The sequence below is a fragment of the Chrysemys picta genome, chromosome 21 (genome assembly GCF_011386835.1).
Source record: "Chrysemys picta bellii isolate R12L10 chromosome 21, ASM1138683v2, whole genome shotgun sequence".
Taxonomy (NCBI): Eukaryota; Metazoa; Chordata; order Testudines; family Emydidae; genus Chrysemys; species Chrysemys picta.
The window spans coordinates 3,430,329-3,447,882 of NC_088811.1; the positions used below are offsets into that span (position 1 = coordinate 3,430,329).

At 43.2% G+C, this 17,554-nt stretch overlaps 3 protein-coding genes across 10 annotated transcripts in view; 2 read left to right on the forward strand and 1 right to left on the reverse strand.

The window, feature by feature from the left end:
* Positions 1–1,098: 1,098 nt before the first annotated feature.
* On the forward strand, positions 1,099–7,946 carry C21H1orf174 (chromosome 21 C1orf174 homolog). Its single transcript, XM_065575110.1, has 4 exons — positions 1,099–1,381; positions 2,276–2,389; positions 4,659–5,168; positions 6,152–7,946. The coding sequence occupies exons 1-4, from the start codon at positions 1,145–1,147 to the stop codon at positions 6,254–6,256; spliced, it is 966 nt and encodes a 321-aa protein (XP_065431182.1). The 5' UTR covers positions 1,099–1,144; the 3' UTR covers positions 6,257–7,946.
* A 489-nt stretch (positions 7,947–8,435) lies between these two features.
* DFFB (DNA fragmentation factor subunit beta) lies at positions 8,436–15,155 on the reverse strand. 3 transcript variants are annotated; one of them, XM_065575108.1, is made up of 7 exons: positions 15,022–15,155; positions 14,398–14,467; positions 13,321–13,509; positions 12,473–12,552; positions 12,102–12,272; positions 10,585–10,685; positions 8,436–10,009 (listed from the first exon to the last, which is right to left on the reverse strand). In XM_065575108.1, the coding sequence occupies exons 1-7, from the start codon at positions 15,133–15,135 to the stop codon at positions 9,790–9,792; spliced, it is 945 nt and encodes a 314-aa protein (XP_065431180.1). In that variant the 5' UTR covers positions 15,136–15,155; the 3' UTR covers positions 8,436–9,789. The 3 variants fall into 3 exon arrangements, with proteins under 3 accessions (XP_065431180.1, XP_005298488.1, XP_065431181.1); XM_005298431.5 differs by having other exon boundaries at positions 14,341–14,467; XM_065575109.1 differs by having other exon boundaries at positions 14,299–14,467.
* A 105-nt stretch (positions 15,156–15,260) lies between these two features.
* CEP104 (centrosomal protein 104) overlaps positions 15,261–17,554 on the forward strand; it is a 35,126-nt gene continuing 32,832 nt past the window's right edge. For 2 of the 6 annotated variants that reach the window (XM_005298435.4, XM_005298433.5), the window contains exon 1: positions 15,331–15,470. The gene's annotated coding sequence lies outside the window, so the exon portion shown is untranslated. Of the gene's footprint in view, positions 15,471–17,554 lie in introns of all 6 variants that reach the window. The other 4 variants (XM_005298434.4, XM_024104267.3, XM_042854051.2 and 1 more) reach the window with 4 other exon arrangements.

Here is a 17,554-nt window from a genome sequence, read left to right on the forward strand (position 1 = left end):
CGCCCCTGTTGCCCTCATCCCAGAAATGTGAAACATTAGCCATAATATTGCAACATCAGGCATTCAAACAGCATGAGTGCAGCCCCAGAAATCATGAGATTAGTTTAAAATCATGACTTTTTCTAAAACAATAAATGTGGGGTTCTTTTTGCTTTCTGGGCTTTGAGTTTTTTTAAGGGTCCTATTTTCAATCTTTTCTTCACAACCGCAAGGAACTAGAAATTTACTGTATTTTAAATTAAAGCTGAGATTCCCACATACTCCCATGAGTCCAAGAACTAGAGCTTCATGAAAAATACTAGTCATTGCAAGACTCCCACCAGATGGCAACACAAGGCAGCAAAAGCATGGTATCAAATATCATGTCAAACTGCAAAATCATTATCTTTGAAATCTCATGATTTTTAAGCCAACCTTGTGACTATTTTGGAGTAGGCAAGGCTGCCTCGTGATTTCTTAAAGCTTGTGATTGGCAATAGTGACTTAATCTCTCTGTGGCACATGATTGCCCAGCCTAGCCATGGGAACTTCTGTGGAGAAGAATACCCCCATCAAATTGCACGTAATTAGGGTTGGAAAAATAGATTTTTATGGATAAACAATGTTTTCACCATCCACACAGAAACTGGTGAAAAATATTCCCATCAATAATCATGGAAATGTACAGAGAGGCAAAGTAAGAAAAATGCTGCTTGAGAATGTAAGGGAGTTTGATTTAAGGCCATTCCCTTTGCATATTTTGACATGTGTGTTGACAATTTCTGTTTAAGGCTATAAAGCGTCAACTTCTTGAATCTCAGCCTGGACTGTATTGACTATTCTCTGGCCCCTGCCCCCGATTTCCCACAACTGACAAATCTATAGGAATTGGAAAAACCCCAATTTTATGCAACTGTGAAAACTTAAATTGATATAAAAGAAGAAAATGCTTTAAACTGAACAGCAACACGACTCCCCCCCCCCCCTTTACACAAAACATTGCATTCTGCCCAGCCTGCTTATTATACAGAGCTCCCACGCGCTCAGGAGGGCTGTGCCCTTCACAAAGATGGCGGTTGTGTTCGCCCCGCCCCTATTAGTGCCCCTCAGAAAGATGGCGTCTGAACTCTTCCCCCTCCCCGTGCGCTAAGCGCCCCTCACAAAGATGGCGCCTGCTCTTTGTCTTTCTCCCCCGCCCTTCGCCGCCCGCCATTTTTCAGAATGCCCATCACAAAGATGGCGGCCGCTCCGTGCGTGGCGTAGTGTCGTGTGCGCGAGGGTGGGCGACGTCCGAGCTCGTCCCGGAAGCGGCGGGGCGCCGGCCGGTGTGGGGAAGGCGGCTGGAGCTGGGGGCGCCCGGACAGAGCCGTCCCCTCCTGGGCGTCTTATGAGGACCCGAAAGGTGAGGAGCGCCCAAGCCCGGCCCGCACCGCACCTGCTCTGGCCGGGCCAGTCACGCTCCCCTGGGGTGGGGGCTACACGGTCAAAGCCTCCCCCGAGCGCCCCACCATTCCCCACAGTGCGCCCTCCCTCCCACTGCCCCCTAACCAGTGCCCCCCCAGTGCGCTCTTTATCCCCACAGACTGCCCCCAACCAGCGCCTCCCCCCACAGACTGCCCCCCAACCATCGCCCCCCCCCCGGGCACCCTTTATCCCCACAGACTGCCCCAACCAGTGCCACCAGCGCCCCCACAGACTGCCCCCCAACCAGCGCCTCCCCCCACAAACTGCCCCCCAACCAGCGCCCCCCCCCGGCACCCTTTATCCCCACAGACTGCCCCCCAACCAGCGCTCCCCCAGACTGCCCCCCCAACCAGCAACCCCCCACAGAGTACCCCCACAGACTGTCCTCCAACCAGCATCCCCCCACAGTGGCCCCTAGACTGCTCCCCAGAGCATCCCCACATCCTCCCCTGATGGGAGCGGCTGCTGGGGATGCTGGGCAGAGGTTAAAGCTGGTCTGTGGCGCTGCGGTTTTGTGGCCCCCCTGCCTCCCTCACCGCAGAAGCCGCCTTGTTCCTGTCCCGATCTCTCATGCTAATCCTAACCACTTTCGAGTTTGGGTGCGAACTTCTCCCAGGTGCTAAGGAGTCGAACCTCCTGCCTAACGTAATGGAGAGCGGATTCTGCCTAAGCGGTCTGCCCTGCATTCCTGTGGGATCTGTGTCACGATCGTTTGGGTGCACACCGTGATACTTTAGGAGAGTCCTTGTTGCTCGGATGGATGCTTCTACCGCTAAAGATTTAACAAGACCCCCCACATCCTTTCTGCATTGTAAAATTGCATCTGGTTTAGCTTGCAGATGGAGTGCCATCTTCAGCACGCCAGAAGGCTGGAAACAACGCAGCAACCCAGTCTTCATCTCATCAAGAGGTTGATCTTTGCAAATCTACTAAAACAGTGTGTCTGGTAGGAAAAACCTGTGACTTTCACTCTTTCTGAAATGTTTTTAAAATGTTACGTAAATTCATTTTGCAATGAGCTGTTTTGGAATATGATATAGGGGATGTTTTGACTTTTATTAAGGCCATGAAAATAATATGTTGTGCAAAATATGTTTTTAGTTCCTTCACTCCCTTTGTCTCTGTAATAATATCTTTTATTGGACCAACTTCTGTTAGTGAGAGGGACTAGCTTTTGAGCCACACACAGCTCTTCTTCAGGTCTGGGAAAGGTACTCTAGAGCAGGGATCAGCAACCTTTGGCCCACGGCCCGCCAGGGTAAGCCCCTGGCAGGCCGAGCCGGTTTGTTTACCTGCCACATTCGCAGGTTCGGCCGATCGCAGCTCCCACTGACTGCCGTTCACTGTCCCAGGCCAATGGGGGCTGCAGGAAGCGGCATGGGCCAAGGGATGTGCTGGCCGCCCTTCCCGCAGCCTCCATTGGCCTTGGACAGCGAACCGCGGCCAGTGGGAGCTGCGATCAGCAAAAGCTGTGGACATGGCAGGTAAACAAACTGGCCCGGCCTGTCAGTGGTTTTCCCTGGCAGGCCGCGTGCCAAAAGTTGCCGATTCCTGCTCTAGAGTGTCACAGCTAAATGGTAAGGGACCATTTAACAGAAATTGGTCCCATAAAAGATATTACCTTACCCACCTTGTCTCTTCAACATCCTGGGACTGACATGGCTACAGCTAAACTTTAGTTAATGTACATGATTATCCCGAGAGCAAGGGAGATGGAAATAAACATGCATAACGTACATGCCTTTATTAGCTATATAAATAAATATAGTGATGAACATTTAATATATTGACATATGGAACATTCATTTCTGCTTGTTATTGTGGATGTATCAGTAATTTGAGGTACTCCAGATCAGAAATAAGTAATTCTGATTCCTCAGGTTGTTATTTCAGGATATCAGGGTGGCCGTGGTGTATGTTTTTTCTAAACATGCAACCAGCAGTGCATACATGCAAATAAATGCACTGGCATCTTTTTCTTTTCACTCTAAAAACAAGTTTTTTGCATATTATGTCTATACTAAGGTTGAATTGTCCAAGTTTTGTATCATAAAACCTTGGAAATGGTTCTAAGGAACAACAGCATACTATAGTGGAACACACTGGAAGTGAAATTCTGCCTTCCTGTTGGCTACTGTACTGGCATTTAACCTGTTCTGTATATTTAAAAAAAAAAAAAACTATAATAATATGCAGTTTTATCTTGTAGTTTATAAAGTGGTAACTTATTTTTCCTTAAACTTATAGTTTCATGGTTAATAATGGCAATAATGAATAGTTAAGGCATTTTCTGATCGATTAATGACTGGTGAGGTTAATAGCAACAGAGGGTCCTGTGGCACCTTTGAGACTAACAGAAGTATAGGGAGCATAAGCTTGGTGAGGTTAATGACTCCATTCCTTCAGCAAGTCACTAATTACTAGGAAATGTGTCCTCCCCAGCAATCATTATCACTTACTTTCTGTATAGGGTCTGTATAGGGTTTTAATGTTAATATATGTGCAATGTGGCCTACTTATGGCTGCTGTGGGAACCACAATTCTTCTGAGGTTTAAAATCTGTTTAAACACTGCAAGGAAGGGTTTTTTTTTTTTTTGCATCTAATTATAAACAGCTACAAAATGAGCTACCAGTGTGATAGATTTAGCTTGAGAATTTGTTAAAGAATTTTTTTTTTTCAAATTCACTATATTTACATTATTTGATTATATGGCCATGCAAAAAACACAGTCAAGGGAACAAGTTTATATACTGTGGAGTCAGTTTTCCAGATTTGTTGTTCACAGCATAAAGTGCACTGTGGTAAACCATGTGTGTATGTATGTCTTGTGAATTCCTATATAATAGCGATCTCATAATTTAAAGTGTATAAAGTTAATTTTGTTATGGTAACTATCAAGAAGAATATTGTGAAAAATATGATGGGTGATTATCTACATGCTACATTAGTTCTGTGCTTTCCATGGGAAGAGGATTCCAAATGGTAATTGTTTGTTTGTAATTTTGTGAAATGTAATTGAGTCAAATTTTAAACCCACTGTTTATCATAAAATCAACTTTCCTTAGGCATGTAGCTTTGGGTCAAACTGCAGCCCCCTAAAAAACACCCAGTGCTCACTTCATTAAGCCGTTCAGCTTCATATCCAGCCTGTCACCAATGTTGTCTAGTGAAGTTTGTTTGAAGTAGACCTTACATCTTCTTTCTTTGTGATAGGCTTCTTCACACAAAGCAACTGACAGACGCCCTTCAAAGAGGCTAAAATGTGAAAAAACCAGTCTAGTGAAACTGGAGTTACAAGAACTTGTATCTGGAAATGGAAGTGTTCCTCTTCTGAAAGAACCAACGGAAACGTCTGATGAGGATCAACATTTGGGAGATTCAGTTGACCCCAATATGAAGCCTTTACAGAGTAAAAGCAGAAGTGCTCCAAAGATTAATGAAGAGATACAGGGGAATGATGATGATGTTTCCATAAAACCATCTGCACTGAAGGGAAATAGCTGCCCACCAAAGAAAGAGGAAGATGAAACTTTCCTGCAAAACCATATCCCAAATGTGGAAGAGGAGAGCAGCTGTGGAACTGCGTTTTCAGATGAGTCTGGGCTGGAGACTGTGGATCTCCAGAAGAAACCAATACAATTGGATAATAGTGCTTTCTTAGATGAGGACAGTAACCAGCCAATGCCAGTGGACCGATTCTTTGGAAATATGGAGTTCATGCAGGTTAGAAGAATAAAACTTTGAAGTGTGTTTTTGTTGTTGTTTTAATTTTGCTCTTATGAACTCCTTTCTAGCTTTTAGTCTATATGTCCAAAGAATGTTAGAGTGGTGCCAAAACTTGAAGCAAATTTGACCAGTATTGACAATCTATTAGAGAAACATCCTGAGCTATTGGATACATCTGGCTGAAAATCTTTCAACTGAACAGTTTGCTGTTTTAAAAAAAAAAAAAAAAAAAAGCAGTTTCATCTAAATTGAAACATTTCGCAGGAACTTTGATTTTGAAAGGAAAATGTCTAAATGTTTTTTCAGCTTTATCATTTTGTTTTGATAAGGTAAAATGTTTCATTTCAATAATGTCAATTTTTTGACTTATTATATTTTAATAATATAATAAATAAGATCATCTTTCATATTCTAATGTAACAACCAAAACTAAACATTTTTCCCTTGCAAAATAATGTTTCTGAATCAGGATTTTTGAGAATTTTCCCACAGAACAGAAATTTCCCACCAGCTCTACTAATGGATTGAGTATGGGACAGGATTCTGAGATCTTTTCCCAGATCCACCACTGACGCATTGTAATTTTGGACAAGACATAATCTTTTTTTCCCCAGCTGTTTAATGAGGAATAATACTTAACCATCATACGGGGTAATGTGTGGATTTGTTTGTAGAGCACTTAGCCCAATAATTCTCCCCCCCCCCCCAAGTATTAAAAAAGAAAGCAAGCACCACACGCTAAGGCAGATTTTTTTTGCTCTTAGCATGAGCTCACATGAGTAGTTTGAGAAGGCTCACCTCAGACTGCTTCTGCTTATACTTAAGATCTATGTGAACACAGTCAGCTGTAGTAGGGATATGTTAATGTCTAGCATATACCAGTTGTGGAACCTGTATATAGTAATGTGAACTGTCTGTATGGAAGGGCTGTTTGGTTGCTACAGCAGCTGGCTTTTGTTAATAAATTCTCTTTCTTAAAGGACCTCCCAGCAGCTGCAGTCGCGTGCACCACAATGAGCAGGCGGGAACTTAGAAAGCTGCACTTCATTGCAAAGGAAGATGATGACGACGATGATGCACTTTAAGCACAGAATGCAAAAAAGATAACTTTTTTAAGTTGTTAAATTGTCTATTTTTCTATAAGTCTGTTAAAATAATTAGTGATCCTATTATAATTAGCTATCCTACCCATCACATGTCACTGGCATGACATCTTTCTACAAGTGCCTTTCTTAGAGAGAAACTGTCTATTTCTATAGGAATCCTAGACAAAACCCAAAGCTGAGTGTGGAAGAGAGTGAAGTGCCTTTACTAGTGAATGTGGAAGTGTGAAGTCAGCAGGATTTAGAAGCCACAGCTACTGATTTAACAGAATTAAACAATTTAATAGAATTAAAGGACTGGTTGCTTTAATAAACGAAGCAATTTTACTTTATCTCTTTGTCGTGAAGAGGAACAGCTAACGAGCATTATGTAAATTTGAGTGCATACAACACAAGTCACCGTGGGGCTAACAGTTATTTTCTTAAAAAGCAGAAAAATCTTAAAAGCAAAATGTGACTAACACACTTGTGTTATTATTGTATGGTGTTCTTCATAGGTGCCTAGTAAGTAAGCTGCTAGTACCCAATACCTAAGAGGGAGTCCATCATGTATTTCTTATGTTTAGTGTTACACCATTTGTTCACTTCTGAAACTAATCAATTCTACTTACAAACCTTTAAATTGCGGTTCTGTTGGGAAAACTGGCCCTGTACAAATGTCAGTGTGGGTTCTATGTTTTGTCTCTAGATGACCAGATGTGCTTATTTTACGAACAAGTATGGGAGCTTTACTCTCTGCCTGTTCAACAACCTCCACCTGCCATCTGAGATATAAGCTCGGTTTTCTTTCTTTCTCATATATTACCAGCAGTAAAGCTACTGTAGGATAAATATTGCCCTCACTTATACCCATGTAACCTTACTGTTTTCTTCAGTTGGTTTACACTGATGGGAGCTCAGTAAATAATTCTGTTGATGCTCAAGGAGTAAAAACTAATCTCTGAGCTTTCTTCAGCAATTTATTACTAGATGAATGGTGTTGGAAGTATGGAATAAGGTCGGTCTGCCTGATTTTCCCAGGTGGTAGCTTCAAATGACTTTATGAAAATTATTAGTTAATCTAACGTTGGTAACACTTCATTGGAAGTGGTTATTAGGCAATAAGCTTCCAGATCTATATTTTTGAAACTTTAAGTACTTGCTCTCCGAATTTCTAGAAAAGTAGGAAACCTATCGGCAGATGGCTTATATAAATATTCATTTCTACAGCTATTGCCTATTAAGCAGCCACATAAAAGCTGAATGAATTGTATAGGGTATGTTCATTCTCTTATTTTCACTTCATCTGATATGCTATTGCTACCAGCAATGTCTTACTGCTTTTCCTCTTTTCTAATGCAGTAATATAAAGGCATTCAACTTTTTTAAATAGTGTGATTATGATTTTTAACAACTAAATCTTGCTGTAATCCCTATACCTTTATCCTTCAGGCTTTTGGGGATTTATTTGTGAACCAATGTCCCTCATAAGTGTCTATTCGGGTGGAATAACATGTATTTTTAATAGCATCTTGAAGGGTGATGTTAAATTATTTAGGGAACATGCTTTATAGACCACATTACAGTTGTCAGCAGGGCAAGAACAGGATCTTCATTTGTTATGACATCTCCAAAAATGTCATCCTGGAGTGTGTGTAGATTTATTTACAGGTATTAAAACAGTTACAGATTACTGTTCAATTGTTTTGATTGTATAAAGTAGTATATGTTTAAAAATTAACGGGGACAGGTAACTATTCGGACTGCCATAGCCCTGCTTTAAAAATGCACCTGCTCAGTGTATAGCAGCAATGCTGAATGCTTATTTTCTGAGTTTTACTCACTTTTTTTTGTATATAGTAAAACTTCCCCACTTTGAACAATAAGATGGTATTTTTGTACTAATAACCTAATGCTACTTGGAGCAGTGGTTGTGGTGGAAGAGAGAGAGAAGCAAGTACATGGGGAAAAAAGAGACCTCTCCAGAGAGAAGAGGAGATACGCATGTTGTGACCAGTGTTTCACCAAATGTAAAAACACAACTCTGTGCCACAAAGACACTATTCTAGCCTGATCAATTTATACTTCACTCTATCAGAAGTGGGTATTAGTTCATTTGATTTTGCACTAGTTGCTTGTACACACCTTATCTCTCCTTTATACTTATGTACGAGGAAAAGGATGCCTGAAAGATCTTTATTAAACAAATATATAAAAATATATTGAAGTTTTACATTTACATAGTTCCTGAGAATTCAGTTGATTTTAGATGGCCTTTAAAAAAAAAAAATCATTCACATTTTACTACATAATTAAGAGGTAGAGGGGAACATAGGTGAACAGACAATTATCAAAGATATTGAACATACAATACCTTTTCCTATAATATCCTTCATAGGTAGAACTGTACAACACTGCAAGGAAAGTCAAGCAGCCAAGGAAGTTGAAAGATGGTATTTAAAAAAATAAAAGGGGAACATCAATAAAAAAAAAAAGACAGAATCTAGCACCACTGATAACGTTTCTTTAGAAAATATGTACGTAAAATAATAGTAAAGGTTAAAAATGGGAGTCATTAGTAGATTAGAGCAGAGATCCCTGGGACACAGGACTGGGAGTAGCTCTGCCACTGAGTGTGTGGTGGCCTTTGGTAAATCTAAGGCACAGGGATTGTTTGCCCAGCTGTAAGCTCTGTAAAACAACTTAACTACCTTACAGACTTAATGTTGAAAGCAATAGCTAAGTGCATTGTTGTTCCAGAGCGCTTGGAAATTAATGATTTGCAGAAATAGCTCAACGTTGCTGGAGCTTGCTTCTTGGACCTGCATTTCTAATGTAAGAAAGAGATCAAAGTCTGGATTGGTAATGGGATACTAAGCCTTTCATCTCTCAATCAGATCTAGTTCTGAACATGTTAAGTCTTTACCCATCTGGCAGTCTGTGGTCAGTTGAGGGGGAAATTTTCTAAAATGTCTAAATGTTTAAGTACAGACCTCAATGAATTTTAAGGGGATCTCTGCTGCTAACTTCCTTAGGCACCCTTTGAAAATCTCCCTCAAAGTCATTTAGTGGTGTCCACGTTAGTACAACTTTTCCCATTTTTGGCACGCCTACAAAACTGGCCAGGATTAACTCAGTTATAGAGACTGAACTTTATTTCCAGGCAGCACCCTTGTCTGGCTTCATGTGAGACAAAAAAGCCAATATGATTGGGTTTGGGAGAGACTTCAACTGCCTAGGTTGTACCTATGGCTAAAGGGCCAGGACACTTGGTATAAAAGGTCTGTTATATAAACTACATTTCACATTCTATAAACTATGCAGGTTGCTTGGATAATGAGCTGGGGCCTCACAAACCAAGTGAAAGGTGGAATGACAAATGTTTGAACTAGGTTTGATTGCAGACACATCTATATTAGGGAATTTAGCAAGAAGAGATCAATCTATGATCTTTCACTAAGAATTTCAGAAATATTAAAAATGGTGTCCTTTCAAATAGTTTAGAAAACTACTGCAAAGAGCCACCTTCAGGGAAGTCACTTTGAGACCTTCCGCATACGCTTTCTTTTTCTGTATATTTTAGTTTTGTCACAGGTAAGATTATGGCTGGTTTTCTTATGGCAAGCAATATGCACTAGTTTTAAATTTTCCAGAGTAAACAGCAACTGATAGAAGTATTCCCAGGCCACTTCCCTTCCATCTTGTTCTTTGACAGCTTCTGCCAGTGTCGGGACAATAGTACGTTTCTTCTCTATGCTGCAATATAAAATGAAGGAAGCATTTCCCATTATTGACAGTAACAAACTTTCTTTTTTATGAACCATGTATGTATTCCCTAAAGGAGTGATGGGAGTTAACCTTTCAGTCATGTGTAAGATTTTTCTGCATTGATATTAGGACGTGTGTGATGGTGGTTTTTAAATTCTAAAGAAAGGAGCTTAGCATGAATAACGTGGACCCTAGAATCCTATGTAATTTCTAAGTGCATAACACCTGAAACAGCTTTGGGCAGGGGCAGAAATGAAAGAGAACGGTCACCTGAGGAGCCTAGTGCGGGATGTTTGTAATACAAAGAGAAGTTAGGGGTAAGGGAAGAGCAGCTAATGATGAATGTACTAGAATGTAGTATCTATTGTAGAGCTCTATCCTGCCACCCATCGCTGCAATATCTGAGTATCTTCCATCTCAGTGGACTTAGGATAAAATGAGCAGACCAACAGACTAACTATCAGACTTTCCTGTAAGATGAAAACTAGCTGGGTGGTAACTTGTTTGACACTGAAGGTAGACAGTGTGTAACAGGTATGTTTGGTTTAATGTTTTATACGTACATATGATCGAGATTCCATGTACTGAAGAGGATTCTGCTCTCTCTGTTACTGTAGGGATTGATGGAATGTTTACACAGGCAGTAATCCCTGTCAAAAGGACCCTGTAAAAAGATAAAGGCAGTGGGATGGTATCCACACAGCAAAATGTATTCAACTTGTTGCATAGGAAAAGATATGGGAAGAATCAAGGCCATCCACTGACAAAGCCTCCCTTTGGAAATACAGGATCAAATTTTAATAGTTCTTCCCTGCACAGATAAGCAGTCAATATCAGTAAGCTAACTTGTGCTTGTATTTAATTGGGTATCTAAGTAGTTATCTCTTTCCTCAAATTCCATCACTGTAGAGCAGAGGTGGGGAACCTGCAGCCCATCAGGGTAATCTGCAGGGTAAACTGCGAGACAGTGTTTACGTTGACCATCCTTAGGCACGGCCGCCCGCCCGCAGCTCCCAGTAGCTACAGTTTGCCGTTCCCGGCCCATAAGAGCTGTAGGAAGCGGCAGCCAGCATGTCCCTACGGCCCGCGCCACTTCCCACAGCTCCCATTGGCTGGGAACAGTGACCCGCGACCACTGGGAGCTGCAGGCGCCCATGCCTAAGGATGGTCAATGTAAAGGCGGTCTTGCAGCCTGCCAGTAGATTACCCTGATGGGCCACAGGTTGTCCACCACTGCTGTAGAGCATGCCAGCACTTGCTGCAGCCGAGAACTCTGGCTAAGAAATGACTGTGAAATGTGTGCCTATGTAAGAGGTGAATAGGGGGCAGCTCTTAGCATGGTGGAACTTTTAACAATGATTGGAAAGCCAGTGCTGAGGTCCCTGATACCGCTGCTGTTTTACAACAATTTGTAGAGCAGTAGTTCAGGGCAGTAGATGTGAAATCCAATTTTTAGCTTATGAAGGGCAAGAAACAAGTCCTCTTTTAAAGCTGCGTGATTGTTTACACAACAGTTGACACCATGTCCTGCTGAAAGCCTAACTGAAATGTCAGCCTAAATCAGACATTTTACTTAAATAAAATACAGAATCTTGGAAAGCCTTGCCTCCCCTAGTAAGGCTTGAATTTGTTCAGCAGTATGACAATCAGCAAAGGGACACTGTCAACTTAAAAATGTTGTAAATAAGTTAGTTGTTACCCACACCCTTGATTATTAAAAGAGGTAATTTGCCACAATTTATGCTTCTCAAAAGTTGGATGCTCAAAGTAATTAGTCAGTTTCACTCTCAGTGCTACAATGTTTAAAATATCAGACCAAAACCAAAAACACAGTTGTTGGTTTTAAGTCTTGTTTAAATTAGTAAAAACACCGAAGTATTTTATCTGAGAACAAATTATGCTGGCAGCGTCCTTCAGTCACTGTCGGTAGGTAAGTTGTTTCTCTTCAGTTTAATAGTTTGTAGTGCCCAGAGGCTTATTCTTCCTTTAAATGCATAACTCCCATTACAATTTATTTTCATGAGCATAGCACATAAAATATACGTACACACACTTCTTGATCTTAGAAATAGTTTCTTACTTGACAGGAGAACCATCCCTCAGTAGTGCAGAGGCAGACCGCCTCCTCCTCTCTTCTGTCAAAGTAACAGCCATTATATTTAACAGACTTCAGTTTATCCAACATAAAGTCAGTTATTCTTTTATATTCTGCTTGTGCTGCTGGATGAACAGCTGAAGTATAACTGCTAACCTTTAAGAAAATAGAAAGCACTATGTCAGCTCAGACAGTGCCTATTGCACCCTGAATCTATTTAATAAATCCAATAGATTTAAATTTAAAACTTCCATGGCTGTTTATGGGGGGAAAAAATCAGCTGTTCAGGCCTAATGTAAAGATTTATTTTTAATAACAGCTTGAGACCAAGCTACATTCAAAACAGCAATTTTTACCTCTTTCATATAACTTCGTATTCTGCTTTCACAACTGTATCTCATATAACTTGATTTATTCTTAAAGCGAGACTCTATACCTAAAAGAAATAAAAAATATTTTATGACTTGCTGCTTGTACAAAAACTCTCAAGCTGTTATTTTACTTGGCTGGACCTCTGGCTCCTTTTCTTTACGAAATGAAGTGAGTATGGCTGTTTATTTGCTTTGCTTCCCTGTTCGGAGTGTAAGCACTCTGGACACCAAGAATGCCTTACTATTTTGGCTTTACATAGGGCTCAGCATGTTGTTTGCACTTAATAAATCTCATACCAATCATTGCTCTTAATGGTACTCCTTGATGGCCCATACTTGGAATACTGTGTTTAGTTCCAGGCACTCCTGTATCAGAAAGATGACAAACTGAAGGGTGTTCAGAAAGGAACACCACAATGATTAGGGTACCAGATGGATGGGCTTAAAAGGAGATAGTTAAGCTATAGCTATTTGGCTCTTTTAATAAGTGACATCTAAAGGGAATAGATATCTAAACCGAAAGAGGAATATAAATCAAAAATATCTAGACACTAAAGAGTTGCCCAGAGACTGTACGTGTAGAAGAAATGGGAGGAAAGTAAGAGGAATCTCTGACAGATCTACTTAACTGTGCAATAGTGTTCCCAGGAAAATGTCAGGATTCTCTTCACTTGGGTCATTTTAGAATTAAGAGTTGATAAAGCATAGAGGAGTTGAGGACATAGACCATGTGTTGTGATCAGATCACAGAAATTAAAGATGGAAACGATTTTAAACTATCTCATCTATCACACTGCTGAGAGGTTTAACTGTTATACTGATACAGAACTTACCTTCAAACCACTTTCTGTCTTCCTCTCTGCTTTCCGCCAAAATGTTTTCACTTAGGTTTTGAATGAGATCCACTAGAAGCTTCTGTCTCTTGGGAGCCTGCTCATCTGATAGCAGCTTTTGTGCAGCCTCAACAATGTCATCTTTTTGTGTGTAAAATGTATTTAGGAAGTGATCTATGTCACTGACAACTGTAGTTTTAAATGAAGAAAAAAATTAAACTAGTGCTAGGCAAACTTATGTAGTCTGAACTGTGCTTTCAGCTAAGATTTTGATGTGTTCCACAAAAAGTTTGTCTGGGACTGTATAAAGAACATTTTAACAGTATTATGCTATTTTTCAACATTTATATCTTAATGAAAGGTAAATCCCAAATTGCAGTATTGACTTTCTAGTGTTTCATAGGAAATCTGGGAGCAAAGGGTTTCCTTCAGGCCAAATTCCCTGCACCTTATTCATGTTGAATAGCACCTTCCTCTGAGTAGCCCCACTGACTTCAACATGACTACTTGGGGAGTAAGATTCCACTCTGAGTGAGTAAAGGCATCTTTACTTTTATTCTGCATCTGTTCAAAAACCCACCAAACTTTTCTCCACCCAATTCATCAACTCTGAAAAATGAGGGAAATTTCTTCCAATTTACTTTTTACAGTACTACCTTAGTAATATAGTAACATCACTAGTAAGTGGGTGGCCCATTGCACACATTTTTAAAATAAGGGTGTGAACAAAAACCCAGTGATAAGGCATCCACGTGTATTTAAAGATGAAAGCTGTAGATTAGCTTTAGTAGTTCAGACTAGTAAAGGCACAGTAGAATGCTGTAATGAAGTTTTAGTATGGTATCATACTCCTTTTACAGATTGGTAAACTGCGGCACAAGGAGGCCTTTACAAGGTCATATTGAGCCACAGTTGCAAAGATGGAGATAAAATCCCAAATTCTGACTCCTTCCCATGTGGGGTTTTGAAATGTGAAACTGTTTAAGTTGCAAGATAAACTGATACATTTTTCCCACTTACAACCCTGCCAGGTCTCCCCTGGGGCTAGTAGTACAAGGTCCGTATTATCTGGAATACTGTGGAAGTAACCTTCAGTCAGTTCGGTCCCATCCTCATACAAACAGAGCCGGCAGTCAGGAACAGAAAGCTGTTCACAAAAAGAAAAAACACACACAGGCACAATCTGCACTTTAATAAAGTTAGTTTGAAAATGGACACAAAGACAACTTGAAAAGTGAAATCGGTTAAAAGAAATAAAGTAACTGAAAATGGTAAAATACAGATTCTACTAGCGCCTCCAGGTGCCTTTGTGGTTACAGAACTAGAGTCTCTGGACCCCGAGACGGGGGGAAGGCGCATTGGCACCATGATCTTCCGCTCCCCCAAAGCGGAGTGTGTGGGACTCTCCGGGGAGCTCGTCTCAGTGCTGCTGGACAGCCCCTGCTCCGAGCGGCTACGCGCCCCTTGCCCCCCACGCTACTGCCTGTCGGGGGCGCCCACAAACACCCCGAGATACACCAAGCGGCCGCCCCCCCGCCAATGTACTGCGGGGGGGGGAGCTCTCGGGGGGAGGCCCCGCCCCAGGGCGTGTGCCGCAGGGAAGGGGCTGTGCCAGGCCGAGGTCACCCCATCTCCCCCGTCAGGCTCCGGGGGGGGCGGCCTGCAGCCGGGCTCGCCGCTGTCCCCGGGCTCAGGCAGCACCTGCAGCAGCTTGCCCCCCTTGCGCAGCAGCTCCGGCAGGCTCCTCCCCGCGACCCCGTACTTCTGGGGGCCGCGCAGGCTGCGGATCTTGAAGGCCTTAGGCCGCGGGGCCATGGCCCAGCCGAGACCGGGGCCCGAGCCGCTGGCATCAGCAACTTCCGGGCCCTAGCGCAGCTCTTTCAGTTTGCGCATGCTCAAAGACACAGCCGGCTCCAGACGCCATGAGAGTTACCGAGGCGGAAGCAGTCCCCCGCCATAAGCAGCAGGTCTGGCGCATGCGCAGATGTGGCCCGGCCGCGCGGTAGGATGCCGCGCATGCGCAGGGGCGTGTCCTAGGCCGGTTGCCATGAGAGCGGTGGCCCTGGCGATGGAGCCGGAGTGAAGTAGGTGAGGACGAGGGCTGCAGCGGGGGGGATCGTTGCCCCGCTCGGGGTCCTGTCATGCCCGAGGTGAGCGGTAACGTGTGTCCCTGCCCGACCCCGCCCTATGGGGACCCCCAGACCCGGCCGGCCTGGGCAGGGCCATCCCCGTCCCCCCTCCCCCAACTGCGCTGCCCTCCCGTCCCTCCGCCCCCACAGCACCCCCGTGCTCGGGCCTGGGGCCTCTGTCCGAGCCCCGCTACCTCAGCCGGCCCCTGGCAGCGGGCGCCGCCCTGCCGCCCTCGCGTTGCTGGGCGGGGCGGGGGGGCACCGCAGCGGATTGCATTTGTCTGTGACGCCCCCGCCGGAATCTTTGTCAAGTTCTTGGTTTACAAACGCACCCAGCCCCCGCGTTTCGGGCCTGCGCCCCGACCCTTCCCCTTTGACCGTCCTGGAGCGAGAGAGCCTGATTCTCACCGGGGATGAGCCCCGCCGTGGTCAGCCCCTCTGTGCAGGCGACTCAGCAAGCTCTCCTCCCCTGACAAGGGCGCCAGTTGGGGGGGGGGGGCGCCGAGTTTCATACAGCAGGTGCAAGCTCCCAGGTGGCGCCCTTAACTGCAGCCCGGCATTAGGGTGAAGTTGTGCAGAGGAGAGGTGCCCCAGGGCAGGGAGTCTGTATTTTGTTTACAAGCAGAGGCGGGGTGATTAAGATCAGAAAGGGGTGGCGATTAAATTAAGGGTATAGAAGTTTAGCCTGTGAGGGAGGAGGGTTTGATTTAGAGAGAACAGGGGATTCAGAATGAAATACAGCAAAGCACTGAGCCTAGGTTACATTCAGAAAAGGGGAAGATTTGGGAATGTAGGCAAAAAGAAGGGGTCAAACGCAGGGAAGAACTAGCAGTGTATAGAGAAGTGCCCACTCTACCTATGTTATTTATGTGGTTTCATCACCATAGTATCTGAGGCTGCGCCTCACAACGTCTAACCTATTTCTCCTCCCAGCCCCTTGGCAAGGTAGAACAATGCTGTTATCCCCATTGTACAGGTGGAGCACAGAGGCACACACAGACTAAAGGCCAGATTTTTCAAAGGTATTTAGGCACCTCATGAGATTTTCAAATGCACTTAGAAGATTTGGTGCTTTGTAAACCCCACTAGAGATCTAACTGCATCGTTGGGTGCCTAAAAACATTTGAAATTCTGTCCTTAAAGCACAGGCCTGGGGTGGGGTCAGATAGGAAGTCCATGGCGGAGGGGAGTAGAACCCAGGTCTTTCAGGGCTAGTTCCCTATCCAGCAGACCAGCCTCTCTCTCTGCTGAATGCTTCAAAAAAAAGAAGACTCTGATAGATGAGAGCAAAACCAAGGCAGCCAATTCTCTGAGACTCCAGCAAACGGTCCCAGGATGGATGTCCTGGTTGACAGCATGAAAAGCAGCACTGAGGTTAGGAAGGATGGAGAATGAGAGTCAGAGGAGAGGAGATCGCTTAACTCCAAAGAGGTGGCAGGTTCTGCCCCATGCTGGGTCGTAGAGCAATGGCTGCTGTGCAATTTTACATTTTAACTGAAAACCATTTTGTTCAGTTATTTTTTTTGTTCTGAGCTTGAGAAAAGGAAGGAATGAGAAAGTGTCATAAGTTTCAGATGTGTTTATGCCTCAAATTCTTAGGGTTTCAGCTGTATTCAGGCCAATTCCAGAACAAAGAACAGAAACTGCATCCACAGAGTCCATAAAGTCCCTGAGCCAATGCATATAAAATGTGTAAATCTGGATAAGATGGCTCAGATATTTAAGTTTGAAGTGTGTAGTTATTGACCACTCATTATCATATGTTCACTGTGATGTTTATAGCTATGAGTGGAGGCACTGATGGCAATAGAAGTTTTACTTGATTAAGGACTAGAAGATTTGACCCTCCAACTTTCTTTCTAAAGGAAGAGCTGCCCAGAGCTCCTGTGCCTGTTTATTTTTCTTTCCTGCCTGCAGTTGCCGTGATATACTTCGGAAGTCTGTTTTTTTTTTCTCAGCTTTAAAATATAGAATTTTCTTGGTGTTTGGTTTTAAATATTCTCCCGTGAGAAACGCAACTCAGCCGCTGTAGTGTTGTGTTTAAGAGCCTTCTGAAAAGTAACTAGCTTTTAAACAGAAGTAAAAACACTGTTGCCAACTCTCAT

Bases quoted from the DNA above. Each gene is read 5' to 3' on its own strand.
- DFFB (XM_065575109.1), bottom strand. From the start codon at position 15,135: ATGGCCCCGCGGCCTAAGGCCTTCAAGATCCGCAGCCTGCGCGGCCCC. The intron at 12,553-13,320 runs GTAAGTTCTGTA...TATTTCTTTTAG, and splicing joins AGACAGAAAGTGGTTTGAAG to GTATAGAGTCTCGCTTTAAG. The intron at 12,273-12,472 runs GTAAAAATTGCT...ATTTTCTTAAAG, and splicing joins TACGAAGTTATATGAAAGAG to GTTAGCAGTTATACTTCAGC.
- C21H1orf174 (XM_065575110.1), top strand. From the start codon at position 1,145: ATGGCGCCTGCTCTTTGTCTTTCTCCCCCGCCCTTCGCCGCCCGCCAT. The intron at 1,382-2,275 runs GTGAGGAGCGCC...CATCTGGTTTAG, and splicing joins GTCTTATGAGGACCCGAAAG to CTTGCAGATGGAGTGCCATC. The intron at 5,169-6,151 runs GTTAGAAGAATA...TCTTTCTTAAAG, and splicing joins GAAATATGGAGTTCATGCAG to GACCTCCCAGCAGCTGCAGT.